This window comes from Camelina sativa, chromosome 18, assembly GCF_000633955.1.
Source record: "Camelina sativa cultivar DH55 chromosome 18, Cs, whole genome shotgun sequence".
Taxonomy (NCBI): domain Eukaryota; kingdom Viridiplantae; phylum Streptophyta; class Magnoliopsida; order Brassicales; family Brassicaceae; genus Camelina; species Camelina sativa.
In genome coordinates, this window is record NC_025702.1 from 17,626,185 (window position 1) to 17,640,084 (window position 13,900).

Genomic DNA, 13,900 nt, shown 5'->3' on the forward strand with positions numbered 1-13,900 from the left:
CTCCAAAATTATATAAATCCGAGTCTACGAGTTGTTTTGAGCAGAGAGAGAGCCTAGGATACGGTCCGCATGCTCCTGGGGCAATATCAGAAGAAGATCCCCNAGGAGCAATCAGAGCAGAAAGGAGTTGAATTGGAGCAGAAAAGCTGATTTTAGACCCAGGAGCACATGCTCCCAACTCTACGGATTCATGACGACACGTGGCAAGCATCTAGACACCGATTCTCTGCCTAATTCCCCTTATTTTAGGCGATCCTTTGTGAGAGAAAGAGGGAGGAGATCGATTTTTAATAGGGAGATTTGATTTGGATTCTTTCCTTATTTTTCTCTACTTGTATGCTATTTAACCTAGGGTTTTTAGGAGAGAAAATATACTTTTCTTTTGGGTTTTTGAGCGACGTTTTGTGGGGGAGGAAAAGCGGCTACCTTGTTTATCATTCTCTTAACCCTTTTTATTTTTATGCTATTGAATTTTTCATCTATGTTGGCTATTCAATTCTCTATGTCTGAGTAGTTCTCTTTGCTAGATTAGGGGGTTTCAAAGGGGTTTCATGGGTTAGCAACAGAACACAAATAGGGCCTTATATAATCGATTGTCTTCACTATTGTTAGACTTAATGCTTAGGTTGATTTGATCACCCAATCTATGATTCTAGGTTTATCTATTCATCAAAAGTGTAATAGGTTGCTAGAAAAGACATTAGTGGGCAAATTATCCTAGACCTGCGAAAGTTGATGTGTAGGTGATTTGTGAACTTATCATTCCTGTTCTTTAATGCTTGTCTGCGATTCTGGGCTCAAACGACAGTTTAGGGTTTATGGACCGCCGAGCATGTGCTCCGGATGTCTGAGCATGTGCTCCGCGTTTCCGCACAGAATCGATCAGATAGAGTTATTGATGCCACGACAGTGGATCAGTTTATATTTATGTTTGAGTTCTAGACTGGTACTTAATCTATGCCCTGAATAGTTGTTTGGTTGCTATCTCTGAAATTCCCAAGAATTACCCCTGATCTAGTGTTTTGTTTATTGCCTTTTTATACCGTTTTAATCGCTTAATTGTTACCAAAAACCAACTTTGAATTGTCTTAGCTTGAAATTGAACCAATAGAACCATAGAGTAAAACTCGGTCTTCGTGGGATTCGACCCCTAAGTACTACTTCTTTGTTGTGCACTTGCAGTAGGAAAATAGGGTTTAAAACTCTGTGTTATCAGAGTGGACATGGGGCTCACTAAAAAAGGTGGCATTCAGAGAGTTCTAGAGACAAAGGCTACATCATGGTGTGTCAAAGATACTTGCACAAATACAATGGAAAAATTAACATTAGTTACTATCAAAATATTTTGTGACATTAGAAAAGGGTCTTTAGTTTCATTGGTTGTCGGAACAAGCCATTTTGAGATAATTGAAAGACGTAAATATGTTGTCTCCACACATGAGGAAGGAAAAGCCGAGGTTCTTTCTATGGTGGAGGAGGTTGGACGCAAGGTTATCTCCCCAAAGGGAAAAATGTATAGGAGGTTGGACACAAGGTTATTCCCGAAGCGAGGAAGGTGGGACCATAGTTCTCTCCATGATAGAGGAGGTTGGACGCAAGATTCTCTGCATAAGGGACGAGGGTAGAGCCAAGGTTCTCTCCATGATTGGTCATACACTATTGTGATGATACATTATTGATTAGTATACTATGTAATATATGCTTTTTTTAGCAAAAAAATTTAATAATTAAAAGTATTATGCAAAAGTGAAAGAAAAAAAACATATAATAGTTGACTTAATGTGTTCATACAGATATTTTCTAGGTGGTAGCAAAAAATATATATATAACATACAATATATTTAGGTGTTAAAAAATTACGTTTTTAATGGTAATGGTAATATACATAAAAGATTTGTAAATAGGTATAAATTAGTATATTATAGCCAAAAAAACTTATAAATAACGTAGAACAAATTTTAATATATTTTTATTAATTTTAATTTTATTTTACAAAAATTTAAACCCGCACATCTAGCGGCTCTTTGTCTAGTTGAATATATTAATACCATGTCGCCCCTTGTTTCTAGGCAATTGATTTGGATTTAAAATTTTAAATCCTGTGGGCCGCTTTTGGACCATATTTTTACTTGCAAATCCAAAATTAAACAAGAAAAAACTATGGGCTGCAAACTACACACACTCTTTATATTTTTATCAAAAAAAATCAGATAATTGATAATACAAACAAACCAAAATTATAATGAAATTACAGAAGAGGAAAACTAGAGTCCGACAATGTAACAAACATTGTATCTTTTAAAACAAGCTATTCATCGCATTTTTTTTTCCAATTAAATTTTTAAAAATCATTATCTTCTTGTTCTTCTTTAAAAAAAAAAAAAAAAAAAACTTGTTTGATCACCTAAAAAAAACTGGTAATTCCTATTTGTAATTATATACAAATAGTATAAAATATATATTCATCATCCAATTAGATAGCTACAAGTTACAACAATTATGGAAAATACCATTGTGATTGTATATAAGGAAAGTGGGAACACTATCCAACGAGGAAAAGACTCATACACAGTCAGCTCCACGTTTTCATGCGACGCCTCTGACAATGATGTTCTTATCTTTCTTTCCTTTTTTTACCCACATAGGAATAAAATAGTACTACTAGTAATTTTGATTTATTATTAGTTGGATAATAATCTTTTGATAAAACTTAATTATCATGAAATCCTAGTAAAAACACCCTAATCCGGATCTTTAGATATTATTGACCAATAATATCATTCAAAAAATATTGGTCAACAGTCGTTAATCATCAATATGTGTGTGAGAGTTAATTATAGCACTACAAATCACGAAATCAACGGTGAAAAAAATGATGGGAAATGGATAAAGTGATAAAAACTAGTTGGAGATAATAAGAAAGGACTTACACAAGTTTCTGCATAAAGTTTACTGTGTGTTGTTGTTCTTCCATTGATATCGAGAGGTCAATAAAGTGTGATGAGCTTTTTGTGATCCTGTTACTCTCATTCAAAAATCTTGTTCTTTTTTGAAACTGTGTTTTGAGTTTTTGTTTGCTTTTTCGTAAACACAAGATTTTGACATGGAAGCAATTTCATCTCTTGGAATCAATCATGGGTTTTCTCTGTTTTCTCAGGAGACTAATACATCAAAAAAAGCGAAACTTTATCCTGTTATGAGCTTTGATTTGAAAGAACAACAACAACACCCCATGGCTTCAACAGATTTCACCAACCATACCCTTAGTACTACTGCCTTCTCTTCTTCTTCTTCTTCCTCTGTAGCTCCTGTAAGCAAACAGCAGAACGAAAAAAACATCTCTTTTTCGATTTTGTGGTTTAATATAGATTTCTGAGTCGGCTTTGTGTTTGAAATGGTTAGTTTCAGGGGAAGACAACATCAACTGGTACGAGTAGAGGAATGAGGTGGTGGGAAAAGTCAACGAAACACAACATGTTAGAGATTCAATCTGCTAATCATCTTGTTGACTCTTTGTTAAACGCTGGTGATAGATTGGTTGTTCTTCATTTCTTCTCTCCTGGTTGTGGTGGCTGCAAATCTCTCCACCCCAAGGTATCATTATCAATACTTGTTTACAACTAGTTTTTGTTGTTGAGATTTTCAGTAGTATATTTGACATGTTTGTTTTGTTGTTTGGTAATATGTATGTATAAACAGATCTGTCAATTGGCTGAATCAAACCCAGATGTGATATTTCTCAAAGTGAATCAAGAAGAGCTTAGGACAATGTGTCATGGCCTTAATGTTCATGTGCTTCCTTTCTTTAAGTTTTATAGAGGAGCAGAGGGTAAAGTCTGTAGCTTTAGCTGCACTATTGCCACCGTAAGCAAAAACCTTTATAATCAAAAACACAATTTGAAGTTTTCATATCATTTTTCGTTTTTTTGCTGATGATGATGCACTTTTTATGATTGGAATGTGCAGATCAATAAGTTCAAGAAAGCTTTGGAAAAGCACGGGAGTGAAAGATGCAGCCTCGGACCAGCAAAGGGATTGGATGAGAAAGAACTGGCGGCTTTAGCATCGGTTGGGGAACTAAAAATGAATCTCAACTCCTTCAAACAGTACCAAAGTAGCAGCAGCCTCGGTTATAAAACAGAGGAACAATATGAAAAAGTGATGCTATGAAGAAGACATGATCGTTTCGTAAGGATTCTTGAGTTGTAGATATTGTTATGATTGGATCTGCATTTTAGGTTTTTGGTTATTTTTAGTTTCACCTCATAAGTCCTTATAACTAGCAATGGTAATTTCTATTAGCCTCCTAAGATTGAACCAATCTGTATTGAAATCTAAATATGTACGACTTCAAAGTTTTCAATTCAATTACTTAATGTAAGGAGGAACATGCTTCTACACTGTTGATCATCTCTGGATCAAGACCTTTACTCTGTTTCAATATTGTTTACTTATGAAAGAAACATGGTATGTGTTCAGATCTAAAACCAAACAGATAAGAAAGATTTGGATATGTCAAAGTTTTTGGCTTTACCTCAGCATCAATGATTGTAATCATATATGAATCAGATCTGATGATTATTTGAAATCCATCATTGGTAAAGCCTTTGCTAAAACTTTGAATCAAACTAAAAAAAAAGGTTTTTTTTTGTGTAGAAGCATCAGAGAGATTCCCATTATAGACTATAGTCAACACAGATTTATTTCTGATGTCCCTGTCTTGTAATCGTCACTTGCAAAACAACACAAACCCCAAACTTAAAGCTTGAGCTTGAAAAAACTATTGAAAAACGCATCTCAAGAACTTTGAACAACAAAATCCTATGTAACTAGTCAATTCATATATGAAAACAAATTAAGCTTGAAAACAAAAGAAGAAGAAGATTATGAAGAAGAGACGGCGTTTAGAATCAGAGACCTAGGAACAGAGAGAAAGATAAGTTTAGGGTGTAGGATGCTCGCTCGGACTACCTTATAAAGAGGATTTTGGGGATAGACCGTTATCTAGTTTATAATACAATATATAGGGGTGTATAGGGTTTAAAATCAAATGGGGATGTAGCTCAGATGGTAGAGCGCTCGCTTAGCATGCGAGAGGTACGGGGATCGATACCCCGCATCTCCATCTTTTTTTTCCTTTCTTACCTGATTTTCAAATTTTACATTATTTATTTGCAAAGTTTACAAATCTAGAATTTTGCATAAGTCATCCATGTTTCCATCCATCTTGTTTTCATTGTTGTGGAACTAATTGTTCAGCCTGAGCCTGAGGAGTGAAGGAAAAGTATCTCTCTTCTATGACTCTTTAGGGAGGAATCGAGGCAGAGCTAGATTCAAGAGCCTCAACCAAATGGAGACAGAGAACCAATGGTCCCATAAAGTTGAAAGATGGGATAATCAAAGCTCAGTGCATGAACTTTACTATAATGTCAAATCCCATATACATAGGGAAAGATCCATGTATTAGTTCATGCAACAAATTTATGTGCAAGAACTTGTCTGACAATGTTTTTATAACGAGTGACAGCGACGCTATAGAACAACACAATACCCGCTATCGAAATGTTTCTAAAATCATTGACATCTCTCTAATCTCAATTGTTTTAACTGTATTACAATTTTCAAACAAGATTACAGTATAGAAGAAGACGACTCTAGCCTCCTCGAGACTTCTTCTGAATGAGTCAAATCTTACTTTGGCGCCTCATTCTCTGATGATCGGATCCCTTCCTCGATACGCTACAACATATGAGGAATACGGTTACAGTTTCTGTTTATAATTTAGAACTTTCAAATATTTTAATTTGCTGACTTCTTTACCTGAAGAAGATAGTTGTGAAGCCAATCTAGTGTCTGCGGGAATGTGGTGGCGGATATATTTACAACAGTCACTCCCTGATTTTCACAAATAAGAATTGTTAGAACCGTAAAAACCTGAAAAGGAATTAATGAGTGATAAAAGGACCCAGCAAACCTGTGAATTGAAGGAACAAAGGTAGTCTTCAATGGTCTTTAGGTTTGTAATTAGTCTATCTTTCACCTGCAACAAGAAAAGCCAAACATGTGTTCATACAACTTTCAAGATCAGTTTAGTGATCTTTTTTAAGCTTCAGGTTTTCTTAATACCTTAGATGTATATTTCTCTCCAGACGTACGAGAAGAGATCCACTCCTCTAACAAAGCCTGAGAAAATGAGATTAAGAAAACAAAGAATAGAGAAAGGCTACTTACAAGTTATATAGCTTGAAATGAACAAACTTTGATTCACCTTATGGTCGAATTCAGACATTTTTAAAACAATAGATATGACTATTGGTTCAGGGCCAGATTTCGTCTTCCCACTTCCATCTGCAGATTTGCTTTTCTTTTCAGCATCTCTCGAACTTTCAGCTGCACACACGAAACAAAATAGAACTATAACAATCATAAAGAAGCAAATGCAAGAATTTTCACAAAAAAAGGAAAAAAAGGATATGCTGTCGATTTTACATTGTGTAACTTTTTCTGACTGGTCCATAGCTTCAGTAGATGCCATGGCTTCATCCTGAGAATGTGGTTTCATAGTACTATTCTCGGTTTCTTTCGTGTCAGAAGAACCTGCCTCGGGATTTTTATCCGATGTTAAATCTCTTGAAGAGTTTGTTTCTGCGCTGCTGCTCTTCTCGGGATCATTTGATGGAGCTTTGTTCTCATCATTCATTAAGTATATGCTTGGATCTAAATGTCTTCCCTGTAATAATTTGGCCAAGATTAGAAAACAAGTGTAACAACCGGAATATTTCACAAACAATTTTACCTCAATTATAATTGGTTTCCCATCTTTCATTGCTTTCTTCAAATCACCACCAAGTCCTAAACAAACCACAAGACATTGAGAATTGTCAAAACACACACATACAAAACAAGAATAAAGAGTGTAACAATCCACAAACACAAAAGCAAAAGAATCATACAGCTTCCAACAGCAAAAGGAAGTACCTTTTCGAACAATTCTGCATTCTCTACAGAATTCAGTAATCAACTCTTCTGATGAGCCAAATTCTCGAGTCCATACAGGAGTTGATGTCAATGGAGCACTGAATTAAACAAGAATAAACATGTTTATGCAATATGCACTAATTTATAGTCACTTGTGTAATCGAAGAACCATAATGCACATAAATTAGAAAGGAGAAAAACGTACTCAGTTGCAGTTCGAAGCAGCTCATATACCATGTCTGTCTGTGAAACAAAAAAGAGCACATAACGATTTTTCAAAAATATCCACAAACAAATGAGAATGAACAGATGAAGAAATGGTTACTGAGAAGTTACCTGTAAGACGTTTGGCAAGTTTAGTCTCTGAGCAAGTTGTGTAGCTATAGTGGACTTGCCAACACAAGCTGTTCCACAAACAAGTATAACAAGAGGCACTCTTTGATGATGAAATCTAAAACCCACAAAAAAAATATAAAGTCAAAAAACATAAAAACTTTGAGAAAAGATGATGGAACAAGAAAAATAACATAAAGCGTATTACTTTGTCATCATATTGTAACGATTAATGTACTCCTCCCCATAACCACGTCGCTCCATTAGCTGCAAAAATTGAAATCATCTATCATCATCAGAATACTTTAAAACATTCACAAGACAATTCTATCAAAAGATGTAAAGTATGGTGACCTTAAACAAATTGGTTTCCAAATCAGACTGAGACCTGCAAAGACAAGTTAATGTCACAAACATGCGAAAGTATGTAAATTTAAGTCGCTAATAAGACGAAATGGGAGCATACACATCAAGAAGACTGTTGTCAATAAGAAGCTTCTTGAGCTCAAGAGAAATCTTTATAGCCTCATGATTTGGGATCTGAATTAAAAAAAAAAATCAGCAAACATTGTAACCAACCAATTCAAGAAAAAGGGTTTGGGGTGTGAAGATTGAACAAACCTTAGTAACAGTTAACATTCTACAGACTAGGAAACGAGACAGAACATAGTAGTGATCTGCGTTGTCTCCAAGCCATACTTTCACCTTAAAAAAAAAAAACAAATTTGTCTCGTCAATAAGAAAAAAAAAACAGAACTTTAAAAGAAAGAGAAGGATTCAAAACCCCAAAAATCGAACCTTGACGAAATCGTATTTAGAAGAAGCGTTACGAGGAGAAGAAGGAACAGAAGAGAATGATCGGATGTTGATTTCTCTAGGTTCGTGTTCGCCGTTGTTGTTGTTTGTTCTTGAAGAACCAGAAGATGATTCCTCTCCTCTGTCCTTCATCTTCAACTTTTCAATAACAAGTTTTTAGAGTCTATTACGAATCACGATGATCTCTCTCCCTCTCTCTCTCTCTGATGATATCTGTTTGATGTTTCCGACATCTGAATGAGAAAGACTTCTTTCGGAGGAGGACGGACATGTAATATTTTACTCTGTTTTTTTTTTTTTTTTTTTTTNTTATGATAAGCCCATATTGAGAATTGAGTCCACGTTTATTTGGCCCAGCCCATACCAATCCTTATGTCGCAAATAGGCTTGTAAACTTTTAGGGTTTGGGTTTAAAATAAAGAGTTATGACTTATGAGACTTAAACCCAAGATGTTGTTTAAGATCGATGAGTAGCGTCATTGACACATGAATGATGATCTTTTAGAGAATTATGTTAAGAGAAACCATCGATGAAAATATTTAGTCTATGGACCATTCATTATATTGGTAGCCATTCTCTTTAAATAGTATGATTTCTTAATCAGAAGCTTAAAAGTTACTTATTTTGTTTATGGTATTGACCTCACACAACGTGGAAGAATCGAAGTAGCATCTGCAAAATAACAATAGGTTTTTTTTTTTTAATTTCTCTGACGATAGTAATTAATTAGTCAGAGAGCAAAAGCAAAGACTAATTAATTAAACGACTTAGGGTTTGCGCCTCCTCCATTAGGAGAGGTAGACCAAAAAAAAAAAAAAAAAACTTTCGAGGGATATGATCTGTGATCATTTGCATCTCCTTTTTCTTGTTAAAAGCATTCCTTCTTCTTAATATCACAGATCTTCTTGGTCGGCTTGTTTTGTTCTTTTCTTTTTTAGGCCTTTAAATCGAATCTTGAAAGATTTAATTCGAAAAAGGGTTTTCTTGGGGTTTCTTGATTTTTCAACTTTTGTGTTAGAGCACTGATATAGTCTTACTCTTTGGATCTTCCTCCTGTTATCAAGAAACCATTTCTGTGGTTTGGATTTGGATCCAAATTAAGTGTTTCCTTTCTCAAAGAAAACTGATTTATTTACACACTAACTTAAAAAACTGATCGGTTTTAGGGTTCCATATACGGATTTGCTAATCTTGCTAGGAGGATGGTGAGAAAGAAGATCGAGATCAAAAGAATCGAGAATATCACGAGCAGACAAGTCACCTTCTCCAAGCGTAGGAAAGGTCTTTTGAAGAAAGCTCACGAGCTTTCAGTTCTATGCGATGCTCAAGTCGCCGCCATTGTCTTTTCTCAGAAAGGAAAATTATATGATTTCGCTAGCTCCAAGTAAGCAATTTATCTATAATTTTTGAGAATTTTAATCCAGTTAATTAGTACTTTAGTAATGTTTTTAGTATATCTTCTGTTTGTCCAAAAAAAAAAAAAGGTTTTAGTATTCTCTAGTCAGTAGTAATATCCTACTAGAGATATATATCGGTCGAAATTATTTTTTTCCCAAAATATGCCTTTTTCAAGGTTTTGTTTTTGTTTTTGGTTATGTAGAGTTTTTCTCTAGTACCACCAAGTGTTATTTAATGGATTAAAAGCATAATCAAAATTAATTTTACAAATATTTATGTTACCTTATAATTGAGTTCTTCTTCAAGCACGAGCAAATGATTTAGGGTTTTCCAGAAAAAGCGTTTTTGAACTTTGAACCTAGTATGCCTTGGAACTCATGCTGAAACCACTTGACACGTTTATAATAATTAAAAATCTCATCAGTGTTCATGCCATACTTTTAAGAGTACAATTGAACCGTTTTAAGAATATATAGGAAGCAAATATATGTATGAGACCAGATCGTGATGCTTTTTTCACAGGGTCTCAAGCAATATCCCTAGATATACTTTACACGATTCTTATACATTATATGAGTTGATCTTTAATATAGGTAAGTAAGTTTCTTCTACTAATAAATCCAAATTAGTCCAAAATCTCATATTGTCATGTGATGCCACAGTGACTAATACATTTGCGTTAGTTAAGATGACCAACCGAAAGTTTTGTTGTAAAAATGTTCGTTTCTTTAATAAACTCGAGAGGTTACTAATTACTGGATATGACCATCTAAAGAAAAATTTCGGGTGGTTATCTTGTACATAATGTAATACTTCTTTTCTTTTGAGTTTGTGACGCACCGTCCTAGCCGGTAGGTCGTACATGTATTTAAGTGTCATTGGTTGCTATATATATATAAGAAACCAAGTCACAGAAATTAAAAGAAATACACATTGGCATATGTTTAGCAGTACCTTCCTGAGAGATAGATGGCCGTGACTACAACGTGTTTTTTTTATATGTCTAAAATATATAAATTTGCATATCCGTGAATATTCTTGTGGATCATGTTAACACATTTGGAAACTAATATATATATCCTAATAAAATAAAAATGAATTTAGCATGCAGAAGATGATGGAACGATATGGAATATACAAAAGGGAGTATTTTTCGGCAGAGATATTCCAAAGAGAGCAATATGTGCAGGATCTCAAGAACGAAATCACAGTAATGGTGAAAAGGATTGGCCTTCTTCAACTTCAATGCCGGTTACTATCAAATCATTTTATATCTACTGCATACATACGTTTTTTTTATATGCAATATGATTAAATATACACTCTTGAACGAGATAATATCTTAGGAAGCTGATGGGGCAAGATTTGGATTCGTGTTCGGTGGATGAGCTCAAAGAGATAACTATCCAGCTTGAGAAAAGCCTTACTGTTGTCAGGTCAAGAAAGGTAAAATCCCATCGAGAATTAACAAAAGTACTTGTAATAGATAACTAAATAAGTAATTAAGAAATATATAACAATTACAAGTATGCCGTCATAATGTGTTTAACAATAATATGTCTTATTTTGTATGTTATGTGAGACTTTTCACGTTTCAATCTAAATGATCAGCTATATATGGAACTAGCGCATCGCAATGTTTCTTTGTGTGCCTGTAATTCATTCCAGATTTACGATTTTGGCAGGCCAAGATAAATGAAGATGAGGTAGAGAAACTAAAAGAAGAGGTATACTAATATGAATATATGATACTAACTAGCTAGTTTAATTGCTTTTTGTATGGATATATTTTTAATTCTCCTTGCGACTTTTTCTTCATTAGATTGAAGGAGAGAGAGAGCTCTTGAACGAGAGACCTAGGCTGCACCTGCACGAAATGGTACACAACTACGTTGTAATACAATCGAATTAGGACAAATACATATTATTCATTAATGCATATACACTTTTAAACATGGACTTTACATGTGTTGACAAAAAAAAACTTACCACATATTACAAATGTTAAGGCTGCATATATAGCTTGAACATTTGCTTCTATATCTAATTACTACAATTATTGATATATATATATATATATATATATATATATATTATATGTATAGTGAATGTTAATTTCACTAACAAAAACCATCAATTGGCATATTCGTCCCTTTTGTTTTATCTCTTGTTGATGCGGGATTTAGCACCCCCGACATACCGAACTAAACAAGAAAGACAATTTGGTTATTTAATTGGGAATCCGGTTAAGTATTCAGTTAGGTCATTTAAGCACACTTTGGATAGAAAAAGCCCAGCCTCGAGGGTGAAGAACTGACTTCCACTTCGCCCGGCGGCCGAACTAAGAGATAGAGTAACTTTCCTTATTTCAGTTCGTCTGATAAGGAAAGTTAATATATTGTGCAATTTATAACTATGTATAAAGGGGAAAAGACTTCTCCATTGTAAAACATCCATCATTGAATACAATTATTGAGTTCTCTTCTTGTTCTTAGCGATAGAAACCCTAGTTCTTAAAAGATCAATTCCTTTTCTTCTAACAATCAAAGCTTAGATTAATTTTCTAGAGGGTTTACTTTACCGAATTTGTTATCCCCCATAAACAAATTCATTGTGAAAATCCAGTTTCTACATCTCTGAAGAGCTACTTTTATCTTCCATGAATTAATATAGGAAGTAACATGTTTTATGATTTCAGTTTGAAGAAAAACCCTTGTGGATGCAGTCAAGGAGCCTAGTGAGTGAGAATAGTGCAGCAGCTTCTTGTGTTTGTGTAAACATGAACACATCGGATGTCGAAACTGATTTGTTCATCGGATTGCCGCAAAGCCGAATGTTATGATTTCTTCGTTTTTTAACCATCCGACTCTTCATACTATCCAAGTATATTACTGTTTATATGTAGAATAAACCAAGAATAAATTACTGTTTAAGAATTCTCTACTAAATGTAGAGCTGATCATTATTATTTTTCTAGTTTGTGATGTAAACAACATGGTTTTATATTGTAAAATAGAGTGTTTTTACTTTTAAGATATTTGATGTTTCTAGATAAAAACTGAACCCAAATGGCAAACAAAACTCGTCAAACATTCACTTTACTTTTTATTAACTTATGTATTTTCACTAGGAAAATATTTTTCTCAGCAGTACCAACGCTCTCTATGCTTATGCTTTATTCAATTGATCAAAATTCTGTCGATCAGAAAAATGATGATAAATATAACCCGATGAAAATTAGATTATATTACAAAAGTTTGACAATAAATAATTGTCATAAAAACGAAAAAGTAAAGGGTCTCACTCGGCACCTGCAAAAACAATCAATACACAAAGCTCTTCTCAAACTTCCCGTCAGCTCGTTATCGTCCAGAAAACAAATGTGAAGTGAAGAAATAAGTGTTGTAGTTAGTATTGATTCAAAGCCCAGGATTCCCTGACGAGGCAGAGAAAGAAACACACAAGTGAGAACTGGCAAAAAAATGCACACAAAATATCATATGCTTAAGTGAGTGATGCAAGCATACTGTGTATACATTTAAGCTATACAAGGAGTGGTTATTTTGTTTTCAAGAACGTGGAGCAGCCATTTGCTGCTTCTTTATCCTCTCGTGCGCCTTCACCATGCTGTAACAGAGAGAGAAAGAAAGAGTTTCATCCAAGTATTCACTTCACAAACAGAGAGTTCCATAGTATTGAAATTGATCTGCTACCTGATATCATGAGGGGTGATGAACATCCATTGCGATCCTTGTCCAATTGCAAAATCCACCAGTGCGTCCAAGCTGATTTTTCGGCTGACTGCATCCTATATTTTTAAAAAATCGGAAAGTAAAAAATGTTGTCTCATCCCAATGTTATGCTTCTAAAGAGAGGATTCTTAGAAGGACATAATACCATAAACACATCAAACTCATCCATTGCTCGAAATGGGGCTTCCGTCATCTCGTGAAGCGCAAGCGCAAAACATAAAGTCGAGAAAGAACGTTCTCCGCCTAAGATAATGAGAAGAGCGTTAGACGTTACCAATGGCTGACATAGGAAATTTATTAGATGGCAATGAGTTATATGTTGGATATTTTAGAGCGAGGAAGGATGCAGCACCTGAAAGACCTTTGGTATCTCGAACGGCGTTGCTTGTTGCGTCTTGAGGCATCTTAACCTGTCGAGAAAAAAAGCCATCACATACTGATATGGGCACTTAAATTGCAAAAACCATAGCATGGTAGTGTCCATTACCTCTATGGATAAAGTTTTATCCTCATAACTGACTTTGATTTGTCCACTGATACCTTTCTTTCCCAAGTGAGCGTTGAATCTGCTTTCAACAATAACATCAAAGAAAGCTCCATATGGAAATCATAACTAATCTCA

At 34.5% G+C, this 13,900-nt stretch overlaps 4 protein-coding genes and 1 non-coding gene across 7 annotated transcripts in view; 3 read left to right on the plus strand and 2 right to left on the minus strand.

The window, feature by feature from the left end:
- LOC104762259 (thioredoxin-like 1-2, chloroplastic) lies at positions 2,716 to 4,402 on the plus strand. 2 transcript variants are annotated; one of them, XM_010485512.2, is made up of 5 exons: positions 2,716 to 2,986; positions 3,158 to 3,310; positions 3,403 to 3,594; positions 3,700 to 3,864; positions 3,967 to 4,402. In XM_010485512.2, the coding sequence occupies exons 2-5, from the start codon at positions 3,197 to 3,199 to the stop codon at positions 4,168 to 4,170; spliced, it is 675 nt and encodes a 224-aa protein (XP_010483814.1). In that variant the 5' UTR covers positions 2,716 to 2,986; positions 3,158 to 3,196; the 3' UTR covers positions 4,171 to 4,402. The 2 variants fall into 2 exon arrangements, with proteins under 2 accessions (XP_010483814.1, XP_010483812.1); XM_010485510.2 differs by having other exon boundaries at positions 2,716 to 3,310.
- On the plus strand, positions 5,053 to 5,125 carry TRNAA-AGC. The gene has a single exon. It is a non-coding gene; the product is annotated as a tRNA-Ala (tRNA).
- LOC104762260 lies at positions 5,442 to 8,380 on the minus strand. Its single transcript, XM_010485513.2, has 15 exons — positions 8,110 to 8,380; positions 7,933 to 8,016; positions 7,778 to 7,851; positions 7,666 to 7,699; positions 7,520 to 7,578; positions 7,315 to 7,429; positions 7,184 to 7,221; positions 6,979 to 7,076; positions 6,797 to 6,852; positions 6,490 to 6,730; positions 6,269 to 6,390; positions 6,127 to 6,183; positions 5,975 to 6,040; positions 5,821 to 5,895; positions 5,442 to 5,739 (listed from the first exon to the last, which is right to left on the minus strand). Exons 1-15 carry the CDS (start codon positions 8,257 to 8,259, stop codon positions 5,692 to 5,694), a joined length of 1,317 nt encoding a protein of 438 aa, XP_010483815.1. The 5' UTR covers positions 8,260 to 8,380; the 3' UTR covers positions 5,442 to 5,691.
- Positions 9,257 to 11,438, plus strand: LOC104763619 (MADS-box protein AGL72-like). The gene is made up of 5 exons (XM_010486970.2): positions 9,257 to 9,512; positions 10,631 to 10,777; positions 10,873 to 10,972; positions 11,212 to 11,253; positions 11,361 to 11,438. The coding sequence occupies exons 1-5, from the start codon at positions 9,331 to 9,333 to the stop codon at positions 11,436 to 11,438; spliced, it is 549 nt and encodes a 182-aa protein (XP_010485272.1). The 5' UTR covers positions 9,257 to 9,330.
- LOC104762261 (structural maintenance of chromosomes protein 6B) overlaps positions 12,729 to 13,900 on the minus strand; it is an 8,607-nt gene continuing 7,435 nt past the window's right edge. Inside the window, exons 24-29 of one of the 2 annotated variants that reach the window (XM_019240564.1) lie at positions 13,766 to 13,844; positions 13,631 to 13,688; positions 13,424 to 13,521; positions 13,240 to 13,334; positions 13,063 to 13,153; positions 12,729 to 12,962 (exon numbers count right to left, since the gene is read on the minus strand). In XM_019240564.1, the coding sequence (XP_019096109.1) occupies positions 13,096 to 13,153; positions 13,240 to 13,334; positions 13,424 to 13,521; positions 13,631 to 13,688; positions 13,766 to 13,844 (388 nt within the window). In that variant the 3' untranslated portion in view covers positions 12,729 to 12,962; positions 13,063 to 13,095. Of the gene's footprint in view, positions 12,963 to 13,053; positions 13,154 to 13,239; positions 13,335 to 13,423; positions 13,522 to 13,630; positions 13,689 to 13,765; positions 13,845 to 13,900 lie in introns of both variants that reach the window. The other variant, XM_010485514.1, reaches the window with a different exon arrangement.

Excerpts from the sequence above, each read along its gene's own strand:
- LOC104762259 (XM_010485510.2), top strand. The coding sequence starts at position 3,104 with ATGGAAGCAATTTCATCTCTTGGAATCAATCATGGGTTTTCTCTGTTT. Across the intron at positions 3,311-3,402 it reads CTTCTTCCTCTGTAGCTCCT|TTTCAGGGGAAGACAACATC; the intron begins GTAAGCAAACAG and ends TGAAATGGTTAG. Across the intron at positions 3,595-3,699 it reads GCAAATCTCTCCACCCCAAG|ATCTGTCAATTGGCTGAATC; the intron begins GTATCATTATCA and ends ATGTATAAACAG.
- LOC104762260 (XM_010485513.2), bottom strand. The coding sequence starts at position 8,259 with ATGAAGGACAGAGGAGAGGAATCATCTTCTGGTTCTTCAAGAACAAAC. Across the intron at positions 7,700-7,777 it reads GACAACAGTCTTCTTGATGT|GTCTCAGTCTGATTTGGAAA; the intron begins GTATGCTCCCAT and ends TTGTCTTTGCAG. Across the intron at positions 7,579-7,665 it reads TGGAAACCAATTTGTTTAAG|CTAATGGAGCGACGTGGTTA; the intron begins GTCACCATACTT and ends CAATTTTTGCAG.
- LOC104763619 (XM_010486970.2), top strand. The coding sequence starts at position 9,331 with ATGGTGAGAAAGAAGATCGAGATCAAAAGAATCGAGAATATCACGAGC. Across the intron at positions 9,513-10,630 it reads TATGATTTCGCTAGCTCCAA|CATGCAGAAGATGATGGAAC; the intron begins GTAAGCAATTTA and ends AAATGAATTTAG. Across the intron at positions 10,973-11,211 it reads CTGTTGTCAGGTCAAGAAAG|GCCAAGATAAATGAAGATGA; the intron begins GTAAAATCCCAT and ends CGATTTTGGCAG.